The sequence below is a fragment of the Ixodes scapularis genome, unplaced genomic scaffold (assembly GCF_016920785.2).
Source record: "Ixodes scapularis isolate PalLabHiFi unplaced genomic scaffold, ASM1692078v2 PGA_scaffold3__209_contigs__length_174095766, whole genome shotgun sequence".
In the NCBI taxonomy this organism is placed as follows: Eukaryota; Metazoa; Arthropoda; class Arachnida; order Ixodida; family Ixodidae; genus Ixodes; species Ixodes scapularis.
In genome coordinates, this window is record NW_024609868.1 from 92,626,978 (window position 1) to 92,653,064 (window position 26,087).

Here is a 26,087-nt window from a genome sequence, read left to right on the forward strand (position 1 = left end):
GCTTGGCGCAGCCAGCAAGCAACATTGAGGCACTCTAGTTTAGCGGTTTAGTCTCGGGAATGCCTAGAAGTGCTCCGGGTTGGACAAGGCTACTGTCCTGCTGTCTCAAGCACTGGTCCAGTTGGTGCGATACCTGGCAACAGTTTACTGCAGGAACATTACTTCAACAGACTAAAAGCCTGATAATACTGGCAGCATATTGTGGTCGCTCAGCTTCTTAAAGAGACACTGAAGCAGTTCTTTATTTGAGAAAAAAAATGATTACGAATTTCAAAGTTATATTTCGGATTGATGTGCCAAGTAGCCACAACAGCGCTTTCAAATAGAGCCTACACCTCTTCTTTTTGTCATGTTTGGTGCGAGGAGGGAATCATTATGTATTATACACAGACCTCAACATTTACACGCTTTCGGCAAGCCTTACCCGACCATTTATAAGCGCAGTACACATTCCCTCACAAGCGATATCCAAATTCATGGGACCAAAACGCGCTAGAATTTACCAGAGCCTTGTATTGGAATTCACCTCTACCTCGTCTTCCTCAAGAACCTTTTCAGCTTCCCTTTAAACATGATGCTTATGAACAAAACCTGCCAGTCTACATTCCCATAAAGTTACCAATTTCTGGCAGATGACAATGTTTCCACACAGAAAACGCTACTTGTGCTACAACACTGAACATAAAATTTCACATGACCAGAATGCAGATCATTTTCAGAAGGAATATTTTTCAGAACTTGGGTGCTACTTCATTCAGCAGGCTTCTGCCGAAAATTGCAATCTGCATGCACTCCGTTTGAAAGTAGATTCCACAAGGCCCGTTCGTAAACAGCGCATTAGAACTGAGCAAGTAAGCATACATCGCCTGCGGGAATCTTGCGACTCTGGAACAAGACGAGGTAAGGGTTGAGTGATGCGAAGGCAAAAGGAGGGGTTCTTACGGACACTGATGTATACTTTTGGACAGTGGCTCTCAAGGTATTCTAGGGGTCCGTGAAGCCCACCCTCATCAGTCAAGCCCAGCAGTAAAAGTTGTCTCGCATTGAGAAGAAACATTACAATTCTCGAGCGAGTTTTCTCAGGTATATGTCACTAAGAGAAGTCTACCCCACACTAGCCCTTAGTTATATCCATTTATTAAATAATTTTTGTAATTAAACCAAAACTTTTCCTTCCCCTCACCACAAACAGGGTCCTCCATCATATCCGCTGATTTACAAAGGGTCCGCAAATCATCAATGCTTGAGAACCACTGCTCTTGAATTATGCGAGCCGAAACGACCTACTAACAACGAAAAGACGCCAGTGGCCCTGCCTCGAACTAGCTTTATAAAAGAACAGGCTAACAGATGTGGCACCATAGCGGTCAGATTTGGCTTGATTGTGCAAAGGTTGCTTACCCCACTATAATCGAGCCAGCACCACAAGTGAAGGTGCATAGCATAGAATTTGAAGGCAAGGTCCTGGAACACGCCAAAGGACACGCCGAGTCACAGTGGTGCCAAACTCTCGTCCACATGCTTGGTCGCACTATACTCTGCTTTACAGCGCTAGTCTTTGAGGTTTGCCATTACCGGCTACACCGGTCGTGTATAGAAAATGCAGGATTGCAGCAAATTCGCTGTGCATGAATGGTTTCGTCCGCGCCAGCAAATGTACAAGGCGGCGAGTGCAAAAACGACACTTTTGTTGCTGCTTGGCTCCCAATGGCCGTCGCAACAGGTGCGAGAAAGAACGTCCAGTTGCCCTGCTAGGTGTAGACTCGTTCCTGTGGAGACTGGCCACCTGTATCTGGGGGCCGCAATCTACACCCTTTCACCCGGGAATTTGAGCTTTTAAACATGGTAACGGCTATTGTGCAAAGAGGATTCGTATCTTCCCGCTTTGAGATCATCGTTGCCGCTGTAGAACTTTTTGGTTACTATCAGTTCCTCTGTTGGTAGCATCCCACAATGCGAAACTGAAAATAAATGTTTAACCCTTTTGGACGTGCAGAGGGAGAAATCTGATCTTTAACAGAATTGAGGGTCATATATCTCAAAAACTAAAAACGGTTAAGGGGTTAATAAAGCAAGCCTGAGTGTCCGTTCCGAAGCAACGCGTTCCCACTGCTTTTATACGTGCGACACATTCGGAAATGTTCCAAACCAGAACCGATGGCAACCGAGAATGGGCTGCAACGTTCCAGAAAGTAACGATTCACCAAAGATACAACCAGGTCAAGCTGGATATGAACCTACTTTCCCCGCATGGCAGGTGCATGCATTGCCACTCTGCCACGCACGTGCAGCTTGCCAGTGTAACCATAGTTTGCCAACCTTGTGGTGGACAAATTTGAGCACAGTTGCGAAATCGGACCGGGAGGATCATTTATTAAAAACATCAAAACTTGTACAATTGGTACAAAAAGAGTGGCTAAAAATTGCAGATGCGGCCCACATGCTGGTTACCGCTTGCTGCAAAACTTAAATCTTACTAATGTACAGTATATTGGTTTGTTCGGTTCACAAAGTAAAAAAGTTCACAATACAAAATGCCCGTGGAACAAAACATCACAGGGCTAAAAATTGTAGTTACCACTTACTGCAAAACTTAATTTCTCATGTGCTTACTATACAGTTCTTTGGCTTTCTTTGGTTCCCAAAATAACGAGTCCACGTAGCAAAAGACGACCGTGGAACAAAAGGCACGCGTGGAGTAAAAAAAAGCACCGTTGGCACTGGTACGGAAGTTGTTCGCCTTTGGCACTCTTCAGATCCATTTAGTGTTGCCATCCCAATTGATCTGGCCTTTGTTCCTTGCTGGTGGAAGTGTCGTCGCCTAAAAAGAAAAAAAGAGGGCATCACAGATTGTCCATCAGGTTCCTTGTTCCAGAATTATGTATTCTCCAAAATGTAGATGATGAATACGACCAAGTAACTTGATAAGTTGATTTTTTTTGTTTCGACACATTTACGTCATTGCTTGACGTCTAAAATAAATAAACCTACAACTAATAGTCAATGACAGCTTGAGAAACACGGGGCGCGGTGAATCCCGCGTATTTTTTCTTCTCTCTACAGCCAAGGAGGCTGGGGTGTTAGCCTATCAAAGTGCCAAAGAACAAACCAGAAAGAGAGGTGTAAATAGAATAGGCCACACCCTGAATTTCTTATGCCGTCAATAACTGAAGTACTTGAGAGCAGAAAAAAATTGAAATACAAAAAGTTGTATAGTGATGTCTCGTTAATGCAAACGCCACCATTCCTCCGGAAAAGTGTTCATAATGAATGAAACAAAATGTGTGAATTTACTTACAGTCAATGACAGGTTAAGAAGTCCAGAGGAAGCCCATCCCATTCCTTTCCATTTTAGAAGGGACAATGCCGGAGAGGAGGTTGCCTCCTCTCCAGCTTTTGTTTTGTTCAAGTAGTAAGGGGTGGGAGGAACTTACCTTGGACTCCGTAGCCTGTCACCGACTATAGTTCGTCCCAGAAAATAGTGTCTATATGGTGGAGCATCCGAAGTAACGAGACAACTGTGTGTCATTTAGAGGTAAACTGCCGCTTTTGCACGAACCACCTTTCCAAGTATTTCTTGTCAGGCGGTGCCCGACGAGAAATACTTAAGAAGTACTTTGCGAAGGTCTCCGAAAATTTCTGGGCATGAGCTTGCCAAAAAAATCTTGTTGTTTATGGCTAGTGTTCCAGCGACTAAAAACTTTACGCTCGCACCGCCGCACGCGCACGCCTTCCCCGTATGAAAAGATTTGAAGCAAATACCCAAAATAAAGCGTTGACAAGCGCACATGCAAGATGCCATTTCTTTTAGGCTTTTGCTTTAGAACACTTACTGCTGCAGATGCCAGCACGTGCCGGCATCTGCAGCACCATTCACTGCATTCTCCTTGATGCCTGGGTAATTTAGCGATAGGTCTATTCAGCAGATTAGTTATCAATAGGCACCATTTTCAAGATCAGTAGACCCTCAGGTAGATAATAAAGATCTGCCACTGCGAACCGCAGCAGCCATGTCTACGCTCACGCCGGCCTTTCTCTGTCGTCATTCCCAAGTGTTTGCGTGCCTAGTTTCCTTTCCGTCCGCTCTCCCGGGGTGGCGGTCCTGTCGTGCGTGTCTAGTTTCCTCGAGGCGGGTCATGTCGTGTGCTAAGCAGCTTCGCTAGTCGTCCACCTTCAGAGTAGAATGGCTCACGATTTATTTTTTTGTTCTAAAGGATGATAAATTCAGCCAATCAAACTCTTTCAGCTATTGTTGCAAGTTTGTGCATTAGGGAAGGAATGAGAACTGTCGTTATACAAATGTAAAGATGAGGGTTGCCGAGAGGCTGCACCCTCATTGGGATTTACTTTTAAACATACCCTTCGCAACTTCCTCCTTATGCAGGCAGTAGAGGCCGCTCAAGGGCATACTGTGAGGGTTTTGTAACTATATAAGACTGTTGTGGTGTCACATGACATCACAGTGTCACGTGAAGTCAGTGTTGCACGAGATCAAGGATGTCACGTGACATTATGATGTCATGTGACATCATAGTGTAATGCGACATGTCGAGCGACGTCCGTAGCGGTGCGTAAAACTGATATCGTGTGATGTCGTGGTGTTACGGGACATCATGAAGTCACGCGACTCGCGACATGTGGCTTCAAAATGTTACACGACACTGCGATGTCATCAAGGCTACATGCCATGAATGCCAAGTCCCTGAGGCTGACCCCAGAAATGCGAAGCCTTTAAAGAAATCTCATAATATGCACCAGAAGCATAAACTGCCAAATTTGAGTTCCCAAGAAATGTTCATAACATGGCTTCTCTTTTGCGTGCCAAAATTCCTGCAGTCTTTCCTTCCAGTCTCTCTATAGCAGGCCCCTGGCCTTTATTCTTAAAAACATTTAAAAAAATGTCTGCTATGTAACACAATCCTCTTGCTTCTGATCCAGCATTTTCTTTGGCTCGCATAAACACACCAGCCAGACGTGCAAGACCACCTGCTCGGGGAGTTCTCCGTAGCCCCCGCCCCACCCCGTTTTCTGAACGTATGAATTGCCTCTTTAACAAGCTTCAAAATTTTAATTTCGGTTAGTGAGGCGAAACTTGCCTGCTTGACACCGGAAGTTATGCCAGTAGTGTTCAAAAAGCTTACCGATGACAAGTCTAGAGAGTTGATCCTCCACGCTTGGAAGTTTCGGGCAGCTCTCCGTCGGCACTGCCAAAGGGGCATCCGTGTAGGCTCCCTTCTTGATACAGAACTCTACCAGGCTAGAAAGTAAAACAAAAGTAAAGGCCACCAACCTTTATTAAAATAACCAGTTTCCGTGATGGAAGTGGCATTCAAATTTCTGTTAAAAAAAAAAAAAAAAGAAAGCAACCATTTGCAACGAAGTAGTCTTGACCAAGTATGCTAACGAAGTGGAAACCATGTGCGAGCATGTTTTTACAAAACACCGTCACGCTTCTGAACACAGACAAGCAGAAAGAAATATTTGCGCTTGCTAATCTTCAGTAGTGCGCTTTGAAATGCCACTAAAACTGACCTAACTGTGCCACATTAGAGCTGTTGGTAGAATTGTTGTGAAACCTTGGGTGAAACAATGCCGCAAAGATGGCTACCTGGATGCGAATGTAAAGGCACATTCACACAGCAAAAAAAATGTGCTAAAAGCTTTTTTTTTTTTTAATTGAAAAAGGTTGCACATTAAGGACGCTGACGCCAATAGACAATGAGATCTGGACTCAATTTTTCCCTCGACGCGCGCGCCTGAGCAAATCTGAGCGGGCAGACACGCCGTGTCGTCTTTTTGGCTGGAAGCATTTCAAAGTGGAGAAAAGCAAGCCAATTGAAACATCTGAATGTGAGCAGTGTTTGCTGTGTGTGTACAACGCTGTAAAATGCTCTTCATCGTCTGTGCAAAAGCCGCCATCAAATGACGAACATTGCAGCATGTTCAGACTGCGCAAGAGCGATCGTCTACAATCTGTTTCGAGCATTCTTTGTATGCATGCCAGTTCCCCTTCGAAAACGCTACCGCACAAGCTGCGTGCAGTGCTATCAAAGGTGCGGACATGCGGGTGTGGCACCATGCTAAGCTTTGCACAAAAACGAGCCCAAAGAGCACATTCTGAATCTGCGCCCTCAACGCTGTGCCTCTCACGTATGCTGCATACAACTGAAGTGTAAATGCCGCCGTTGTCCATTCACTGAAAACGGTCGTCTCCAAGTGCACATGCAATCGCGAAGGAAAGGCAACACCAATCGTATGAAGCAGACAAATAAAAAATACCCCGTTTCTCGACAAAAGCAAGGTTCCCTGAGAAGACGCCAACGTCGGGAGGCCCAGTGTGACCGCCTTGTTTTTTAGACGGCGGCGTCGACCGAAAAGCATGTTTTTTTTTTTCTTCATGTGAAAGACCCTTAATGGCCAAACCCCACTCGATTCCCACAGATGAGACAAAAACAAAAACCCTTCCAAAAACTAGTTTGTTCACAAGTTAACGCGTTTAGCGAGATTCTTCCCTATGGGCACAACAAGGCACACGCAAGCGGGAAGTTATCAAAATGGTGCAACTGGACCACCCCTGCAGACAAATCTGACTTCAACATATTCTTGGCGAAATTATTCTTTTTTTATTCTTCTATACATCCAGAATTCTATTTCTAATATAGACATGAAGTAGGAATGCTTTATGTTCGAACTTTTCAATACGAAAGCATTAACTGTCCTATGGCAAGCCGACGTCATCAGGTTTAAAGCCGCGCCAAATGGCACCTCAACTCCTTTCTCCAAGTGAAGCCAGCTCCCAGCTTTGAAAACACGCGAAAAGCCTAGCCAAACGGCACCTAGTTTCCCCGATCCCAAAGGAGCGGAGTGAAGCTGATGGATTTTGGCTTCGGTCCCATTGGCTGGCGCACGACAGTTTCAAGAAACGAGGCTCCCACTGGCCGCTGCACATCAGTTTCAACGACCGCCACCCCATGGGCGCTACGTGTCCACGAGGTAACGGCTCCACCACTCCCCACCCAAGGTCAGCGCAGCAAAGACAGCGTGCGCTCAATTGTCGACGCAAGTACGCTGCAGACAAAATAAGGGAGCGGAAGAGCGGCGTGCATACTTTTGCATTCATAACTCATAAGAAGTGCTATAGTCAGTTACAGGTTAAGAAGGTAGCGGCAAATGCCCCTCAAAGGAAATCAGATATCCCTCCGCCACCTCCGCATCCAATAGCGGCCAACCGTTTCCGTGACGTCGCGGCCAACGCGCGAGGAAGGGCTTGCCTTTCTGTACATATTTGCTTTATCTTTCGACTTTTACTTAGCATTGTGCAAGGCACGAGAGGGAGATTAGAGTTCTCCCCCATCAACGGAAACAAATACGACTTTCGGGGATTAGCTTCCCCCCCCCGATGGATACAAAGGCTGCTTTCAGGGGCTCGGTTTCCTCTCTGATAAATACAAAGGTCGCTTTCTTAAAAAGTGGGATCGGAGACAAGTTGGAATCCATTAAAGCGGAACAAGGAGTGTTTCCAGCGAACTCTTTTTTCGACTGCGGAGAGATTTGAAACGGGCGCATCACGCTTGTGGGTGGAGCTTCTCCTACCTTCTTCACTGGTAACCGACTATAGGTGTACCTCCAGCCTTTTCTAAAATGCTTTCTATCTTAATACTTTTTTATGTACAGCATCTCACCTCCTCCAGCAAGGGTCTCCACTCAAGGTGTCGGGGTTCCCGATGACAATAAGCAAAGCTTTTGCCCTCGTGATGGAGACATTGAACCTCTGCAAAAACAAAAAACGGAAATAACAGCTTCATGAGAACTTGAACCATAGGGTATACTGAAAAAAAAGATTTTATCAAGACTTCTATCCTAGGCCAAGAAACAAAAAAACCATTGTGCAATGAATTTCCTGCAGAGTTGGAGAACAAGGGGGGAGGGGGAAGAAAAAGAGGAGGTTGTTTGGAAGGCAGGGTGTGTCTAACAAGTTGACATTTTCAAATTCCCCGAGTTTTCCAGGTTTTCCCAGAGTACTTTTTGAAATTCCCCGAGTGACACAGAGCTTAGTTTTAGGTCAAGATGGGCTGACACCATGTCGCCAGATACTGTCACTCTCTAAAAAGCATGTTATAAAAAAACAAAACAAAACAAAAAAAAACCAACAATTTTAATCGTAATGAGTAACTTTTATTAGATTCAAAAAGAAAACAGAACGGAGTGATTAGTAAAATTGATAGTGAATAAAATATAAAAAAAAAAGGTAAACGGGTTTACGTGACCCCCCCCCCCCCCAAAAAAAAAAACCCAGGTCACATGACTTCAGGGGGGGGGGGGGGGGGGGAGAGGGGGGTCACGCAACCTCAGGGGTCACATAATCTCGGGAGGAGAGGGGGGGGGGGGTCACGTGACTTCATGGTTACGCCGACGACGCGGCTCAAGCTGACAACAGGTGCCTAAGAGCTGCCCTCTAAAATAAAAACAAAGCAATCATGGGGAAGAAAAGGTAAACAAAGATAAGGCGTTCAAAGTGCGATTACTTAACCGTTGTCCACACACTCAACTTGACTGACTTTTTTTTTATTTTTTTCGCTCACTTTATTTTGGGGCTAAGGAGTCGCGTAGCGACAGTGGTGTTCGGGGAAAAGAGCGCACGCGACCGTTCCAACAGCGGGCACTGCCCTGCCCTCCCTACACACGCGAGTGCCCTTTCCCTTGCTTTTGCCAACCTCTACTTTTTTTTTTTTTTTATTTTATAAAATTGTTTTTTTGCTGCATATCCCCACATGCACGTATGCTGGCTTGGCGGTCTGGCAGCCCGAGCTATGTGCTCGCAATCCGACCACGGGAGAAGGGAGAAGCGAAGGACGGCCGTGCTTTGTTCCCTACATCGAGTGTCCCCGCCATGGGAATTATGGGCGTTCGATACAGAAAAACAATGCAATCTTCTATGGGATGTTTGGACTGTTTCATATAAACAACAATTCGAAATACACGGGTGTGATATAGCCAGGCTCGACTGTACGTTTGGCCCATTCCATTGACATCTGAAGAATTTTGGACTTCAAGAGTCCATCTGTAACACTTTTAAAATTAAAAAAAAAAAAGAAGCACAAATTCCCTGAGTTTTTCCAGACTATTCAAAATCCCTGAGAATTCCCGGTTTTCCCAGTTAGTAGACACCCTGGAAGGTTGTAGCATGCCGAGGGTGAGAGTTTTATATTCATGCATACATTTGTTTGTTTATTTTTTGTGCTCATGAACAGCTGATGTCTTGGTAATGATACATAAACAGTGAGCTTACAAATTAGTCAGAAACTTAACCCTTTGTTGCTAGTAGCCACTACAGTGGACAAAGTTATTTCATTTTTAAATAAAGTGCCAGGCCACGTAATACCCATACGCATGGTGTCCACTTCAGTGGACATATGGGTTTTTGATTGCCACTCATAGATGGCGCCACCATTCCACTGGTGTTGACATATTCAGCATCATAGATGGCAGCTTCCACAAATTCCAGATAAGGCACATGCATCCTCGCAAAAGCGTCGTAAACTGTTGAAAAAACTTATCACCCCCCCTCTTAAACGCTTTCATGCCTTCGAGGAAGTCTTGAGGTGTAATTTGTATAAATATGAGTGTTCAATAGGTCTTCATTGTTCAGTAAGTGATCTATTTGTGGCGTGTCCGCTCTGGTGGACACCATGAACAGCAGCATTGCGGGGCAATATGGTATGCACAAATTGTTTTTGGTCAGCGGCGCTGTAAATATACTGGAATGGTCCAATTTTCTGTTGTAGTGAAAAACAACAACTATATTTTGTTATTTTTTGCTTTAGTGGCAAACGGACTGCTACCAAATCGCCTTTGAGGGAAGTAGACATAGATGCATTATTGGGTATTCCACCATCTGACTCAGGAATCGATGTCCTAATTAAAGACGTTCTGCTGTCAGGAGGCGATGTTATTTTAGACAGCGAGGATGATGAGATTGATTATGCCATAGAGGAGGATCAAGGCAGGTGTGATCATAGCTCGGAAGATACCAGCCAAAGTGATAAAACTGATGATGAGGATCGCGACACGGAAACCCAAGCTCCATCTACAGGAAAAAGACGTCGAGTTCAAAAGGAAAAGCCAAAGTTATGGTCATGGGACGAAAGGGATCTTGTACCCCCAGTGTATGACGTGCACTGTAGTAGACGTTCTGTAATTAATAAACTACATTCCTGAAAGCTAAGAAAAAAAAAGCCTGGGTCTCAGTTCGATACCAACGGTTGCAAAAACGCAAAATTTTATGATTTGCATGGACAGTTTTAAAGTATGCAACAAAGGGTTAAAAAGAGCAATATTTTAGCGAAAAAAAAGTGCAAAAGGCGAAAGAGAAGTTGACGGGGTACAGACACACAGCCCTGACTTAATACTGAAAATTTTACTTCACGATACAGCAAGTAAACATGATACTAGAAAGGATAGATGCAAAAACAAACAACCTGATAACATATCGCCTTATTATGCCGACACACATTTACACAAACTTGCCAGACTTGACGGGACAATACAAAAAAAAACTCGTAAATTTCGGGCGGTCTTATTTCTGTGCTGTGCTAAATCTTAACACATTCTTTGTTATTTGATGATATTGGGGTTTGATGCTGGCAAAGCAGCACTAATTAATTTCATTGATGAAATAAAGCAAACAAAACAATCTATCCAAGAAAAGGTTCTAAACATCGGTAAAAGACTTGTATCTGTCGAAAAAAAAAACTGCTTTTAAACAAGGTAAACGACAGGAAACGTGACAGCAGAGGAAAACAAATACTGCCTTATGTCATTGGTTGGATGACCAAGAAGATAGTCATGGCAAAATAACGCCCTTTTTTATGGCATCGCTGATAGTGCTGCAGAAACGTGGGCACAAGTTGAACAAAAAAACAAAAATGGCTTTATCTGACTGCTTTGATGGCAAAACTAACCCTTTGTTTTTTTTTTGTCATTGAGTGGGCTTATAGGCTTGGCCAGTACACTGTCAAGAAATGTTTGGCCAGTCATTGTCAAATTTTCTGCTTGCAAGGCAAAAGAGTAAGTCTTGGTTTTAAAGGCGAAACTGAAATTAATGAACATTAGTGTTGGCAAGGATGTTTCTTTTGCAACTCGTTTAGCGCGAAGGAAGCTCATTGGAGATTCGCACGGAACCACCCCCCCCATTCAAAGTTAACTACAATTAATTATTTCTGAATGAGAAATTCTATGCGAGGCAGGGCAAGTCGCAGAATTATCTCGACTGCATAACTCCAGCAGTATTATATGCCGCGACACAACTATTCCTGCCCCGGAAAGTGTACTTGTTCCTGGTTAGCAATTGCAGACGGGTAGCGACAGTCTTGACTTATTGTCAAACTTATCTGTCCTTTCTACAAACATATAAGCTTATTGAATAAACGTGACGATTTAAGCTGTCATAGACAGTTGCAATGCTAGTATTATTGCATAGATCAAAACTTCGCTCTCGGCGAAAGATAGACACGGAGTTATTCCTTGGACAAAAGCAATTTGCTACTTTTCGGCAGGACAGGGAGTTGCGAACCAGTGGAGGCGTCAAATTTGGGGGTTTTACGTGCCAAACCAACGACGGGCATCTGGCACGCCCCAGCGGAGGACTGAGGATTAATTTGGACCACCTGGGGATCTTTTGACGTGCAACCGAAAGCTCGAAAAGCTCCGCAATAAGCCTCGGTCAGATTGCGGGCACCTTGGCCGGGATTCAAACCCGCCACATGGGGATCTGTAGGCTGACGCTCTCGCCTCGGAGCCACCGCCGGTGGAGGCATCCTAATTGGGGTTATTAAAAGTAAACAGTCATTTTAAAGCACAGCTCTTAGGTGCCGGTTTCTGGCTTGAGCGCCGTCGCCGTAATTGCGTCAACGTTTCGGCATGGTGACGTTTAGGCACCGTGCCAAAACGTCCGCGTGGTGTCACGTGACGCCATGGGGGCCACGTGACCTCCTCACCCTGAGAGGGGTACCGGATTCCCCCCCCTTAGGGAATCCTGAGGGGGTCACGTGACCCCCGTGAGGTAACGAGACGTCACGTGACCTCACGGTTACGCCGACGGCGACGCCGCTTAGAGTGAGGAGTAGCAGGCAGGATGAGGAGGTGAGGAGGGGTATACCCTCCCCTCAGTACCCTTCCCCCTCCTCCTCAAGAGCTGCACTCTAATCCGGTGTTGCACGGAATTGTAAACGTCTTTTTTTCTTTTTTTTTTTTTTGTGAATATTAACAATTTTTTAGAGGTACTTTGGGTATGTATGATCATTCAACATCACAAGTTTGTACTGGGATGCTGTTATCACGCACCTTGTGTTACTGATTTTACAGATTAACTACTGTATTTACTTGAACCTAGCACGACCATGATTGTAACGAGAGGGGTAACTTTTCACAGATTGTTAGAAACCCGCTGTTTAACATATGCCCTTGCATAATAGCCACAGTTAAATTTTGAAGATTTTACAGCAATGAAAATTTAATCATAACATGTGCTGTCTTTTTTTTTTTTTTTTTAATACACCACGCACGCGCGTGCACCATACGACTTTGAAGGTGTTTTTCACCTAATGCGTGGCCGAGCTGTTGCGAAGCAAGATCAGCTCCGCGGGAATCGCTTCTCTACAGTGCACCGGTGCTTGAGGAGAAGCATACTTAAGGGGGCTCACCCACCACAAACACTTTAAAAAGTATGAATATCTCAGTTTATATTGAAGCAAATATCAGCGTAAAATTTGAACCTACTATTCTATAATTCCAATATTTGCGCAGCCCTATTTTCTACACATCGTACATAAGCGTCTGAAAAGAAAAAAAAATCTATTTTGGCATCCCCAGGATTGCCAAGTGCTTCCCAAAACAGCTACCGTGAGCACAGACATGGCACAAATTGTGCACAAATAGCCTTTGGAGCAGCATGTAGCAGGTTATTCGTTCTGGCACAGTTTGGAGCAAATGGCACAGCAGTTCCACCACTGGATGCGACCGGCTACTGTTTAGCGAGCAGCAAGTGGGTTAGCTTTCAGTCAAGGAACACTGGTGTAGCGCCCTTTAAAGTCACATCGCAGTGGAGCTGCAATTGATTGGTTCTACCGCATACCGCAGCACTCTTGTGACATCACGTTGCGGCAGAAATGGCTGATGGTCAGTTTGCTTTCGCTTGTGCCAAGATAAACAATATAAAAATACAAGCTGGAAATTCTTTCTATGTTAAAAGCGTTGCACTGCCCTTTTAACATTGTACTCCTCGTGTGGAGTGCCGGATCGCCTGATATGGCTTGAATTGACTGTTGTGGTAAATCGTAAGCTGTGCAAGACTATAATGATACAGATCCGAGACACCAATAATGTGAAAAGCAGAGCCACCACCTTTTCGTTTGTCAGGAACCCCAGGGACTTCAGGGAGTCGCTTCCCGAAGGTTTGTCTTCACTCCGAACGGTGGAAATGATGATCACCAGACGCTCTCGACCCTGGAACTGCTCCGTGGATCCCACGGTGACCTCCTTGCGCCCCCGTTTATTCAGCGCAGCCAAGATTTTCATCACCTGCAACAAGGAATGGTCAGAAGAAACGCTGTACAACATCCAGCATCAGTGCTTTCGAATCAAACAAATTTTTGTAAGGCTGCTCTCTAGATATAGGCCCCCTGCAAGATCCTGATATGTACAGTGAGACGGCAACTACCCAACGATGGGCATTTGTTAGGTCGAAGAGCAAAAAAATCACTGCCTGATCATGCTGACCAAATCGGGGAACACAGAACGCTATGGATGAGCTGGGCACATGCTATGTGTGTGCGTGACCTCGCATGACTGTAGCATCACACGATGTCAAGGTGTAACATGACGTCACAGTCTCACATGATATTGTTGCGGACAAAAAGGATAGACAAATGTAAAACTAAAAATAAAGGTCAAGTCCACGAACTTGTGCCAGGAACACGATGACGAGCGTCAATAAAATAGCAGCGAGAGTCCAAGAGTGAGTCGGCAAGGCCTCGTTGGGCTCCTTTTCTATTACGCTCAGGTGTGTTAAACATTCGTCCTAGAAGCTTAGTGTGGAACATTTCAGGTAAGGGTAAACATGAACGTTCTTTAACTGTGAAGAAGCGTTTCTTCTTGGCCACGCACGCAACAATATGACATCATGCGACATCATGGTCGGGTAACGTCATGTTACATGGTATCCCGTGACACTTTGAGACCCTGAAATCGCAGTGTTGCGATTGTGCGTACTTCACTAGTTTACACTGGCATGCTCGGAGAAGCAGCCGACACGGAGGATCACCTGGGTTAGCTAGGTAGGCTCAGAAGTCTGGGGTAAATACACAATGTCCTTTTTTTTTTTTTTTTTTTTTTTTTTTTTTTAATAGGCTTTTAGGTGTGGGCAATTACTGATACAAACCCCCCCCATTCGGAGGTTCCCTCGACTACCCAACATCCTCGGCCGTACCTGCCCCAAGTAGTGCTCTCCATTAAATCTGAGCCATCCATTATTGCATAACTATAGTCGGCGACAGGTTGAAAACCCCAGTAGATGCTCAGCCTCTGGCACATGCTCACTGCCTTCCACCAGGGTCTGCCTGCGCATGCAACGAAGTGTTGTTAAAGGCAGAAGGCTCGCGCTCGAGGCAGAGCATCTAACCTGTCGGACTAATATGTGGCGAACATTCCCCAATATGCGCATTATTCTTTACAAGGTCTGTAGGCTTCTGCAGTGCTCTGTTGTGCCAATGACAAGACCAGGCGCTCTAATCTGGGCACTTGGCAAAAACGTTGGCAAGGAATTAAACCGTCGCGATTGGCCGGCACCAAGGTCAAGTGGGGCGCCGGCCAATCACGACTGCTGGATTCCTTGCAAACTTTTTCGCCGAGTGTCCAGATTAGAACCCGAGGAGGAGTTCCTCAGTTGCCATTCAACGGAGATAGATGTTCCTCCAGATGGAGACGTTTGAGAAAACCTGCTTTAGGGTATGTGTCCCGCGGGGTACCCCACCTGCTGGCGGTAAGGCGACACGATTCCGATGTCTTCTTCCTTGATCGCGGAGAAATTGTCGCTGCCCTCGAGCAGGACATCCACGTAGTGCAGCACCAGCTGAATCTCTTCCGGGTTGAAGTGGGACGGGTTGTCCTCCTCCCTCAGGTCGCTTCCCCGGACAGCATGAAAGAGCAGGGGGCAGCCCTTGCAGGGAAGGCCCTCCCACTGCAGCATATGCTCACACACACGCCGTTCTGCACACGCCTGCATTCGTGCAGCATAAGAAACAAAAACAAAACAGCTAGTCTCTTTCATATATTCCAGAGGTGGCCGGACAGACATAACCAGAGCCATAAAAAGGAACTATTTTAAGGCTGAGGCCCCTTGGCGGCCACTTTGAAGAAGCTTAAAATTTGATCCCCAGATGGCAACACCGATTTGTGTGGTCGAGAAACTTTGGTATGACATTCTGGCGAGACCCTGTGCGTATTGCATGTTCACCGCGTGCTCTTGCCCACGGCACGCAGTGCAGTGTTGTGCACGTTCCTCGTGATTTTCGGAACGCGTTCCCGTTACAAGTTCCATATGTGAAAAAGGAACTCGTTCCTGTTACAGTTGAAAAAATGGAACGGATCGTTACATTTACGTTACATTTGTAGTTTGCTGATTACCCTATTTAGTTAGATCAAGCAGTTTTCTTTTTTTATCTGTCTCATCAAATGGCAACAAACGAATTTGAATGCAGTGATGGAAGGGCACTAGAAGAAGAATACAAGCGGAAACAGGGTTTCATTTGTTAAAATATTTACCTTAGAAATCTCAACTTTCAACCATTATTTGTGGTGGGCGATTCAGATGAGCCAAATGTACTGTTACTCCACATCGCACGATCGTTTTACACCAACCTCTTACGTTTCAACCTAATAAAGACCCTTCTTCGAACTTAACTGTTGCTTCTCGATGTTCCTGTCCGCAAGACGAGCAAGTGAAGAAGAGGGTAGGGTTTTTGGAAGGTCAGTTCTGAAAACTACAAGTCCTTCGTCAAGGTTGAAATCGTTGTTTAGTTTGAAGTATGGGGAACGAGGCGAGAAGATACAAAAAAAATTTTTGGTGTATCTTTAAGTGACCAATATTCGGGATACAAGGGTGCGTTCAATGTAAGGTAACCTGTTCTTTTGTTGTAACTCTAGGTCTTTTTGTGGAAGTTCAGTGATGGCTGTAGTCGGCCTTAAATTTCTGGGTGCATGAGGATTCGTGGAAGCAAAGAAAATAGCTGAATTTGGGACGTCCCTCTTTTTGTGTTTTTTCCTTCGACTAAGCGTTTTGCTTTTTATACCGCAGGCTCTGGCACTGAAAAAAAAAAATATAAATGTCCACTAGCTCTCCTTCACCCGACTGTTATCAAGGGAGGACAACACAAAATAAACCATGTGATAAGTAACCAAAAAGTTAACGAGACCCTGCACTTCGTAAAAATATTGTTTTTATGCTTATAGAATTTCCCTCTTAGAAATAAAATGCAAATTACCCCACCGAACGAAAAGAAAGGAACGCCGTTCCTTCTACCGTTCCAGTAAAAATGGAATGCGTTCCAGTTCCATCGATGCAAAATGGAACGGCAGCGTTCCTTCGTTCCTCCTAAAAGGAACGCGTTCCAGGAACGCCGTTCCTTGGAACGCCGTTCCGTACAACACTGACGCAGTGCCAGCATTGCCCAGTTTGCTCCGCTAGCCCAGCCAGCTCATCTATCGGAGGATGCCAAGCTGGGTAGTCTCTGACATGGGCCTCTGACCTGTGGTGCTGTAATTTTTACATGCTTTTGTGCAAGAAATCAAGGGAAAAAAAAATATCTTGCAGCTTTGACTTGTTAACATTTTAATTTATTTTAACTTATTGGGCCAGCACAAAAGTGCCTGCCCTATGAATGCCAGGCATTTAAAAACAGCCCCCACGCCGTAGACAATGCAGGGAAGGTTTTGTGTAGACAGATTGAAATCACTGAGAAACTGCTTTACTGAACAGAGAGGTTGTTCAGAAAGAAAAAAAATGTGTGCAGTTTGAGGCTCAGAGTTACTGCCTTTTAGCCCTGGGGCACAGGGGTTCGACAAAATAAATGTGCAATGGCTTGAGGCCACTGCATATTTGAAGGGAATAAAAAGAGGAATGTCCAACTGGAAATCGGGCTTGGCACAAGGTCAAATGGAAACAAATGGTTCTGTACTTGAGGAAACCCACTTTCCTCGTCTTCATTTGGGCTCCAGGATCACAAATATTGAGATTATTTTTCAATTTGGTGCACGGAGGCTGCAGAAATTAATTTTACAAGTACCGTTTTAAGGCACTCATCAAAACTATGCACGCACACTCTTGCTAGCCCACATGAGCAAGATGCACTTGGCGGCTCAAAGATCCTAGTATGACATCACGACTGGTCGAAGGTTTTTCGTGTTTTCTTGCATTTAGTTACATCTTCGGGAAAAACTAACGTGATATTCAAATTCGTGAAATAAAAATATGTGAAATTCACCTCTGTTCTACTTTTCTCAAGAAATGAGAGCTTCCCTTGAAACAAGTGCCAATTTCGAAGCTGCTTCTTTGTAACAGGACTAGGTGTAACTTGCAAGAGCAATACTTGTGGAAATGGGAAAGCAAGTACCTTCAAACTTTTGGAAACAAATTAAGACATCCACAGGCTTGTTGATAAAGTCTTGGTTTGACAAGATTGCAATTGATAGAATTTAGGCTTTGTTTTGCGGGGTTTTCCTTTAATTTGGGTGAAGAACGTCAATGAAAAGGATCACCGCATCCAGTCACAAATGTCAATGCACATTTTAAGCACTGTTCCTCCGGACATGTTTGGCTTGCTACACTATTCATGCCCTTGGAAGAGACACACTTTGTTCGCTTCCTCCTTTTGTGTATAGTCTCCTTTTTACCCTGCGTCAATAGGGCCCCCTCGCAATTTAGGAGGACGACGCTAAGAGGACCATCTTTCCTCCAGAAAACGAGGCTGTATGTTGGCCGTCAAGGTTTCTACTCATTTAGGACTGACTAAGCAAAATCAAAAGACCATAAAGTTAGGCAAAGGATAAGAACAAAATAATTATGTGAGCAAGTATTAGTCCCAAGCACGACAGAGTGGAGTGCTGCGATAACTGGATGGTAATATAGACACAAGGATCACGTGACAGGCGTTTCCTTCGCTTTGGTTGTGCGATTTAACACGTAGCAGCAGAAACAGTTCGCTAAGTACGAGGGAGGACCCAAAATGTTACCAGAAATTATTTCTGGACAGCGGGCTATTCATAGCAAGAGCTTCCGCCACTGGCAGCGCCCCTCCAGAGTCAGTTCGCCGAGTGGCTGTATCTGCTAAAGTTCTAGCAGAATGTGAATTTTTTACTCGAGCGCTTCAAAATCATTCCTCATTTTTGCAATGTCCGATTTGAAAGAACCTCCACATCCACAAAAAAACATTTTCCTTTCAGGACATTTTTCATACAGGTGAACGGAAAAAAGTCACACGGGGCAAGGTACAGTGAATAGGGGCGGTGGAAAAGCAGAGTTAAAAAAATTGCTGCACTGACAAGGCATGCATGTGTGCTGGGGAAGTGTGATGGAACCATCACTCTCCCCTTTCCCACAAATTTGGGCCTCTCGCCTCACTGGGCTACGCAAGCCACAAAACTCCCAGGTAAAAAAGCGCATTAACACATTCACCAGCAATATCAAACGCTTGAGTGAACAATGCCAGAATTTCTCCATGTTTTCATCAGTTACGGAGGTTGAGGGTTGCCCTGAACGACGTTGTTTGTCAATTAATAATTCACCGGCCTTGAAACAAGAAAAACACTCCAAGACCTATGGTTTCTTCATAGCATCTTCTTCATAAACTGCTTGAAGAATTTCCAGAGTTTCTGCTGCAGCTTTCCGTAAAAGAAAACAGAAGTTCACGGCAGCACACTGTTCCCTCAAATCACATTGCAAAAAATGAGGAACGATTTTGATTTTGCCCCCTATACAGTTCATTTCGGTTACTTTTGGGGCTCCCGTCGCGTATCTTGTTTGTGCTATGATGCAAAATATTCATACAAATCCCAATTCGCTAAGCGAAACAATGGGAAGTTTTCTGTAGGTTACAATGGAATCCCAAGATATATCTTCATGGCCACCACCACCACCACTCCGAGATATTTTGCCGTGGAGACCAACAGGAATACTTCTACCTGCTTTATGCAAACTTTCCAACTTGGAGCAGCAGGAGAGAAATATACTCAAAACTACAATGCTCGCAGAAGATTGCTCAATTCACGAATTCCAGAAGCAACCACAATGATCCCACCGACTTCAGCGGTCGTACTCAGCAGGCAAGAGACCCGTCACTAGCTGCCCCCACCATTGGCTGCCTCGTAAAGTAAAAGAATTTTGTGCGACCCTTTTGGTATCAATAGCTTGAACCTTGGCTCAGATTTCCCGCTTCTGAAGGCAAGATTTATCTTTTTGTCGTCCCCTTGTCATTTTTTAGTGTTGTGTGGTGGTAGCTAAAGCTCTTGTCACAGTGACGCACTCGTCGATTCTATTTGGTGCTTTCTTTGACGTACAGCTCAAATAAAGATGGTATGGATATCCTCGCATTATGTGGTACATACACTTTATTTTTTCAAGTATGTTTATTTATTCTGAGGTGACGGTGGTACAAACATAAATCCAAATTGAGCTAGCACATGTCTCGGTAGGTACGCTAGTTCCGCAATATCGGACCAAGACTTCCTCTGCCTCACGTATAAGTATCGAGCCTGAAAAGTTGTTGCAGAAAGTAATGCCATGGTGATGCCTTGTGTGCGAGATATTTCAAAGCTCGATCAGATCTCACGGAAAATAAATTGCCTCAAAACCGCACAACTAAAAAAAAAAAAGATAAGGCGATTGGAATAGTATGACACCTGCTCGGCTGCCCTCGCGATTGATTTCCGTTTGCTTTGTCCGTTTCCAACAGACCAGAAAAAAAAAAGGAAACCCGCCCCGGGAACCACGACGCACCAGATTATTGGTCACCTAGCCTCCGAAGCCACTACCCCAACCGACTCGGTCGTGGTCAGTGCAACGCCACTGTTGTCGCGCTCGAGTTGAATCTTGACAAATGCAACGAAAAGACTCGGTCGAAAGCAACCAAAATAGCAAGTTGAATATGAATTGTGAACGATACACCTCAACCTACATGCTACGAACAAAGAGCAGACACAGTCACGTGATCCTTTCAACGTCACGACGAGGAGCCACGAGGTGGTGCCACTCCCTCTTCTTTGAGCTAATACCAGGGCACAAGTATTGGAGAGATACACAAAAAATTAAAAATTAAATAAAAAAAAAGCCTAAGTAATAAAGTTTTTAATGAATCTTTAAAAAAAAAAAAAAAAGCAATGTTGGTGATTCAAGCACAGATTGCAGGAAGATGGTTCTAGTCAAGAGATATAGATAAAATTCATAAATGTATTACAGTATGAATAGTACAAGAGAAAGCAATGGGTTCCAGTTTACTGAGTGATCACAACATTCATCTTACTTTTAAACAACATATTAATGTATTCACAGCATAGAAAATGTTTATTTCCCACAATAGTACATGACCATTGGGTGGGTGTAGACAGTGATCTTAAGCCTCATCCACTTCACACCATCAAATTGTCATTCTTAGCAGATGATGGGGCACTTAGTAATCCACAGCTGATACAAGGACCAAACAGAAATGCCTCCTCCATAAACATTGTAACCTGATTTGAGTTGAAAGGAACTGTTCGTGCCTCCTATACTGTGGTGCACAAACCTGAAGCTCTCCCTCGTAGAACAGCTTGTTTGGGATTTCGAGGATGTCTTTGTGACTGCGGAAGTTCTTGAGCAGCTTTGACAGCATCCGTGGGTTGTAGCAACCGTCTGCCTGGCGCTTGTATGGAGGCCGTTTCATGAGTCGCTCAAGGAGAGACGTTCCTAGAGAAATGCATATTTCAATTCATTGGATCGTATCTTTTCACTGCTATAATCACTAATGTCTTGAATCTCAGGACAAATGCCAATAGAAGAATTGAAACTATCTTTTATCCTCATTTTAATTCGATCCAGCAGGCCTGTTGGGGGATATCTAAACATTTCAGGCTAGTAAATAGTGAACAGACGTAGACTATCAAATATCGATAAATATGCTGGTGCGATAGTCACAGCTGTGTATTCCATTCACCAATAGGCTCAGAGAATGGCAGAGGATAAATATCTGCTAGGAAAATCAGTCGCTTGCCTTTCATCATTTGACGACACCTTCTGCGCACAAGTCCCCGTAATACACGACCGACAGTGGATTGGTCCCACAAGCATGCAGCTTCTATTACACTCTCAGCTTAGCAGTGAATAGATGACAGTTGGCAATTTTTGCATGGGCACTAAAGAGATGTTTGTACGAAAATGTTCACCATTTCAGAACGGAAAGCTTTCCAGCGATGCAATTGGCCTAAGCCATTTTGGCACACGTTTCGGAGCAACCAAAACAGTGTTTTGGAGCAGCAAATGTGGCCTTTGGTGCAACCAAAACAGTGTTTTCGAGCAGCAAAAGTGGATTTTGGAGCAGATATTCTTAGGAAAATAAAAATATTTGTATTAAGTGCTGTAAAAACCGAGGGCACTTTGTGTTGTGTTGTGTTCTGATGCGACGTGCTGTGACTGAACTCGCTGCTTCCGTTTTTACTGCTCAGACATCCCACAAGCGTACAGTGCTGTAGGCATTGCCAAGCAACTTTGAAAAACTGCTTGCCACCGTTTTACTGGTTCCCGACATGCCAGATTTTCGTCAAAAGTAAGCAAACGTAAAACAATGAATTGCGAGCGTCCCAGCTGGTGCCTCAGTCACGCAATCATGTTCGCATGCACGTGAGGCCAACTTCGGCAGGCTTGCTGTTGGGCATGCTTCGTCGCTCGAGCGCAAACAACGGCTGTCCTATCGAAACCGAAACCATGCCCCTCAGCTCCGTCGCTAACTTATCCCCAAAATTGTACACAAAATGTGGCAAAAACAATCAAAAGGCGACCTAAATTAGTCCTTAGGCGCAGGCTTAGCACAGATTACCCATATTTTGGCGAAATGTGGCAGGATGTGGCAGGGTTATCCTCTTGGCGCAGTTTGGCGCAATTGGCACAGCTATCACATCGCTGGCTTTCCCATATACGCATTGCTATGCTGCAAAGCAGTGGTGGAGAAATTTATCATCTGCACGCTCACTCAATAGCCATAGGTTCCACCAAGTAGCAGTACAGTCGAACCTCGATATAACGAACTTCAATGTAACGAAATCCTCGATTTAACGAAGTATTTTATTTTTCATAATTTCTTGCCCATAGACCCCATGTATTTTTAGTCCCTATATAACGAAGTCTATTTTGCTGCTATTTCAATATAACGAAGCGCCATTGCCATAGAAGGCAATAAATAAATCAACTCTAAAAAACAACTTCGCAAAAAAATTGTGGTTAAAAAAAAAAAATTATGCGCAAACGCGAGCGCTTGATAGGTTACTTCACGGGGACAGGCCTTCCAACGTTCCTAGGCTGCCCGAGGATGCGGCGCCGGTAGCGCCGGCGAGGCATGCGGCAAAGCGGATTTCGCGAGGCTGGCCAGAAAATGCCGAGCAAAAAGTTAACACGGCATAACAGCATCACCACTGACATTCACTGATCATCATAGTCCACTGTACCGCGGGTAGCGCGGGAGCCAACTTCAGCGGGGGAGCGACGTGATGGCGCGACCCAGCGCGACCGCAGGGGCAGTGCCATCTAGGAGAAGACCGAGAAGACCGATTATCGTCTTGCGACCGTGATGTAAAGCAAAGGCGCAAGCACACTGTGGGCGCAAGGGGGCAAGTAAACTGTGCGGGCAAGAGTGCTGTGTCGGTTGGAAACATTGGCACCGCCTAAACTAAACAGCTTTATTTTTTAACCGGGCGGTTCACTTACGTGCTTGCTGCCATAAGGAAACGTAAAGTTCTTTCTTTGGATGAGAAAGCGAACGTTTTGGACGCCATCCTGAAGAAACTGCCGAGATCACGAGCACTCGGGAAGTGCTCGACGCAATGGACGTACTGAGGAGGTACACGGCGTCGCATGGGCAGCAAGATGCCGTGCAAGCGCTCTGGGCGCTCGAACGCCGTATGACGCCGCCGACGCCGCTGCTACTGTCGGACAAGGCGCAAGCAAAACTCGCGGACTACTTTGCCCTTAAATAAATGTCATTTTCGGTGAGTTTTCATACCCGTAAAATGTTTCGGAATTGTTTTTTTTTTTTTTTTTCGCATGCTAAAGCCAAATTTCGATTTAGCGAAATTTCAATGTAACGAAGTAAATTGCGAATTTTACCGACTTCGTTACATCGAGGTTCAACTGTATATGTGGAGATTGCATTTTTGGGGCAATTTAGTCGAGGGCATGAATACACATGCGAGTTAAAAATGCACTTTCAGTCTCACAAAGTGGATACCAGATATAGGTCAGTTATGCAACACTTTCTGTTTGCACAACACTACTTTTACACATCACCATGTCACATGCCCAGAAGGGCCACAAAACGAATTGTAGACTGAGTATAGATAATGCTTGGAATAAACCTCCGATGCTCACAATGCATGAACCATCCAGCAGTTTCATGAATACTCAGGGAAAATTGACTTGTATAAACATCCTTGTCTCTCAAAGTCTCAAAGAGGATTAGCAACCACAAGCTGGGTTCGAATCCTCATACAGTGGGACCTTGAGCAATAGCGTTTCTGTCAAATGAAACAAAATATGACCCCACACAGCTCCCCTTAGTAGCCACACATGCACATATTTGAATTGCATGATACAAGAAAACAGCCTTTCATATATTCCATAAGATATCCAGACCGATTAAGATGGCGTTGCATGTATAGATTAAAAATTACATGGTCGCATGCAAAACTGAACTAAGAAAGAAATTTTGCAATCATTGGCTGTACTGCCTTTGAGATATTGTGGCCATCTATTGTGCTAGAGATTTAAGACCTGGGGTCCCATTTTTGTTACTGCGAGAGCAAGATCTACTTTGCCTCTCGCGGAGTGAGCGAAGGTAGCGTCCATAAATACTTTGTCTGTTTGCGAGCGAAGAATGCGGTTTGCCTGCTATGAAGCGTCATTCGCAGAGGGAAACAAAACAAAACACTGTACATTGTCTGCTAACAGACTGGAGAAAAAGTTGTCTACGTATGAGCTGAATACCACGGCAAAAAAAGATTGGATGCGGTTTGAAACCTATTGTCAGCTGTCTCACATTGGAAGCCATCAACAACCCACACTTTGTTTGCAAATGTCAAGCTGTTCTGGTGCTGTACACAAGCTGACAGACAGGAGAATTAAGAAATTCTAAGGGAAACACATTGGAGACAGTCAGTCTTGACGCAATTTGTATTCTCACCAAAATATGGTCCGACTGTAAAGTAGAGAATGGGTCGAAAATCTCTCATTGGTTGAATTGCGTGTGTGCAAGCTTTGTTGTCATGTCCAATCATCAGCCGAGAATGCTCCCACTCCCTCCCTGACCAAAATCGGACCCCTGGAGAGGGCAGATGAACATGCCAGGGTAAAACTGCAATATTAGGTTTGACCATTAACCGAATTAATAAGTTGAAATCCTGCCTCATGCGTTAGTATACTACCACAAAATACCCGGTTCGATGCCCATATCACAATAAGTACCTACCACTTATTCTTTTTAACCATTGAAAAACCTAGCAAATGACAAATCAAGCTCTGTCCCCTTACTTGTGAGCCCACCTAGCTAACCAAAATGGTCCCCAGCATCAGCCGCTTCTCTGAGCACACCGGTGCATAGAGGAGCTTGATATGTGTGCACTGGTGAGAAGCAGTGAAGCTTGATGCACAAGCAATGGTGCAAAGGGGTGAAGCTTGACAGATGTGTAGTGGTGAAAAGCAATGAAGCTTGATCTGTGAGGAGTGGTGCAAAGCAGTGAAGCACGATACATGTGCACTGGTGCACAACAGTGAAGCTTGGCACACGCAAGTCAGTAAAAAGTAATGAAGCACACCCCATCATATTATCATGAATGACACACAACAAAGCAGGGGCAAAATAAAAAAAAACAAAAAACTAAAGGTTTAATGTGGCAAACCTGTGCCAAGCAAAAGATGAATAAACTGGGCATCGCGGGCGTCGACGTCGGCGCCCGCGGCATAGATGCCTGTAAGCATTGCGCTGCAGCTGCTTTTATAGCCGCTTTGTGTTTTAGCATGTCCTAATCCAGAACACAAAACAAATAACAAATGATCTGGAACCTTCCAGAGGCAAAATGAAGAGGAAAACTAAACATTACTGGAGGGATTCGAACCCGAAAATTCCGCATGGAAGCCGCGTGCGCTGCCCACTCGTCCACGCATGCAGAAATAAGCATTTCGCTTTTTTGCCCTTAAACCTTGAGAGTTCCATCCCCCAGTTTCTCAAGATATCCACATTTTAGTTGGGCACTTGCTCGCAATACTATGGTACATTTTTTTTAATGCATTTTATTTGATTGTTTATGTAAATTATCCTGTAACACGAAATATTCTGCTCGGAGAAATTTCGCTGCAAAAACTTTTTGGGGTCGATCATTCCATATTCATGTTCCGCAACACGCATCCCGCCACGCCCGAGCCCTCGTTACCCAGTCCGTGGTCCCGGCACCACTGGTTGCAGACAACGGGCCCCAGCTGGAGCGGGTCTCCCGCCAGGATCAGATGTCCCCCCGTGCCCTTGCGCTTTAGGTTCCATGGAGTCATGAGCCCCACCACAGGGATGAGGCACTCTGGCTCCAGCGACTGTCCAGCCTCGTCAACAAAGATGTGCGTGAAGTGGTTTATGGGCACCTGCCCAGACACCAACCTACACAGCCAAAAAGAGACCTTTTTGAAGTAAGGTACAATGCAAGCTGAGACAAACTTTAAGGGGTGGGACTGGTAACAAAGTGTGTTAGTGTACCGGAGCTTGGGACACGTGGAACGAAAGCTCTCGCTGCAGAGCCCAGCGGTCATC

The 26,087-nt window shown here is 44.9% G+C and overlaps 1 protein-coding gene across 2 annotated transcripts in view; it reads right to left on the reverse strand.

Moving 5' to 3' along the window:
* Nucleotides 1–2,345: 2,345 nt before the first annotated feature.
* The window catches only part of LOC8026816 (putative helicase MOV-10), a 94,083-nt gene continuing 70,341 nt past the window's right edge, over nucleotides 2,346–26,087 (reverse strand). For both annotated transcript variants that reach the window (XM_042292551.1, XM_042292552.1), the window contains 7 exons: nucleotides 25,720–25,937; nucleotides 20,832–20,992; nucleotides 15,029–15,274; nucleotides 13,402–13,578; nucleotides 7,683–7,771; nucleotides 5,142–5,257; nucleotides 2,346–2,821 (listed from right to left, as the gene is read on the reverse strand). In XM_042292551.1, the coding sequence (XP_042148485.1) occupies nucleotides 2,763–2,821; nucleotides 5,142–5,257; nucleotides 7,683–7,771; nucleotides 13,402–13,578; nucleotides 15,029–15,274; nucleotides 20,832–20,992; nucleotides 25,720–25,937 (1,066 nt within the window). In that variant the 3' untranslated portion in view covers nucleotides 2,346–2,762. The remainder of the gene's footprint in view (nucleotides 2,822–5,141; nucleotides 5,258–7,682; nucleotides 7,772–13,401; nucleotides 13,579–15,028; nucleotides 15,275–20,831; nucleotides 20,993–25,719; nucleotides 25,938–26,087) is intronic.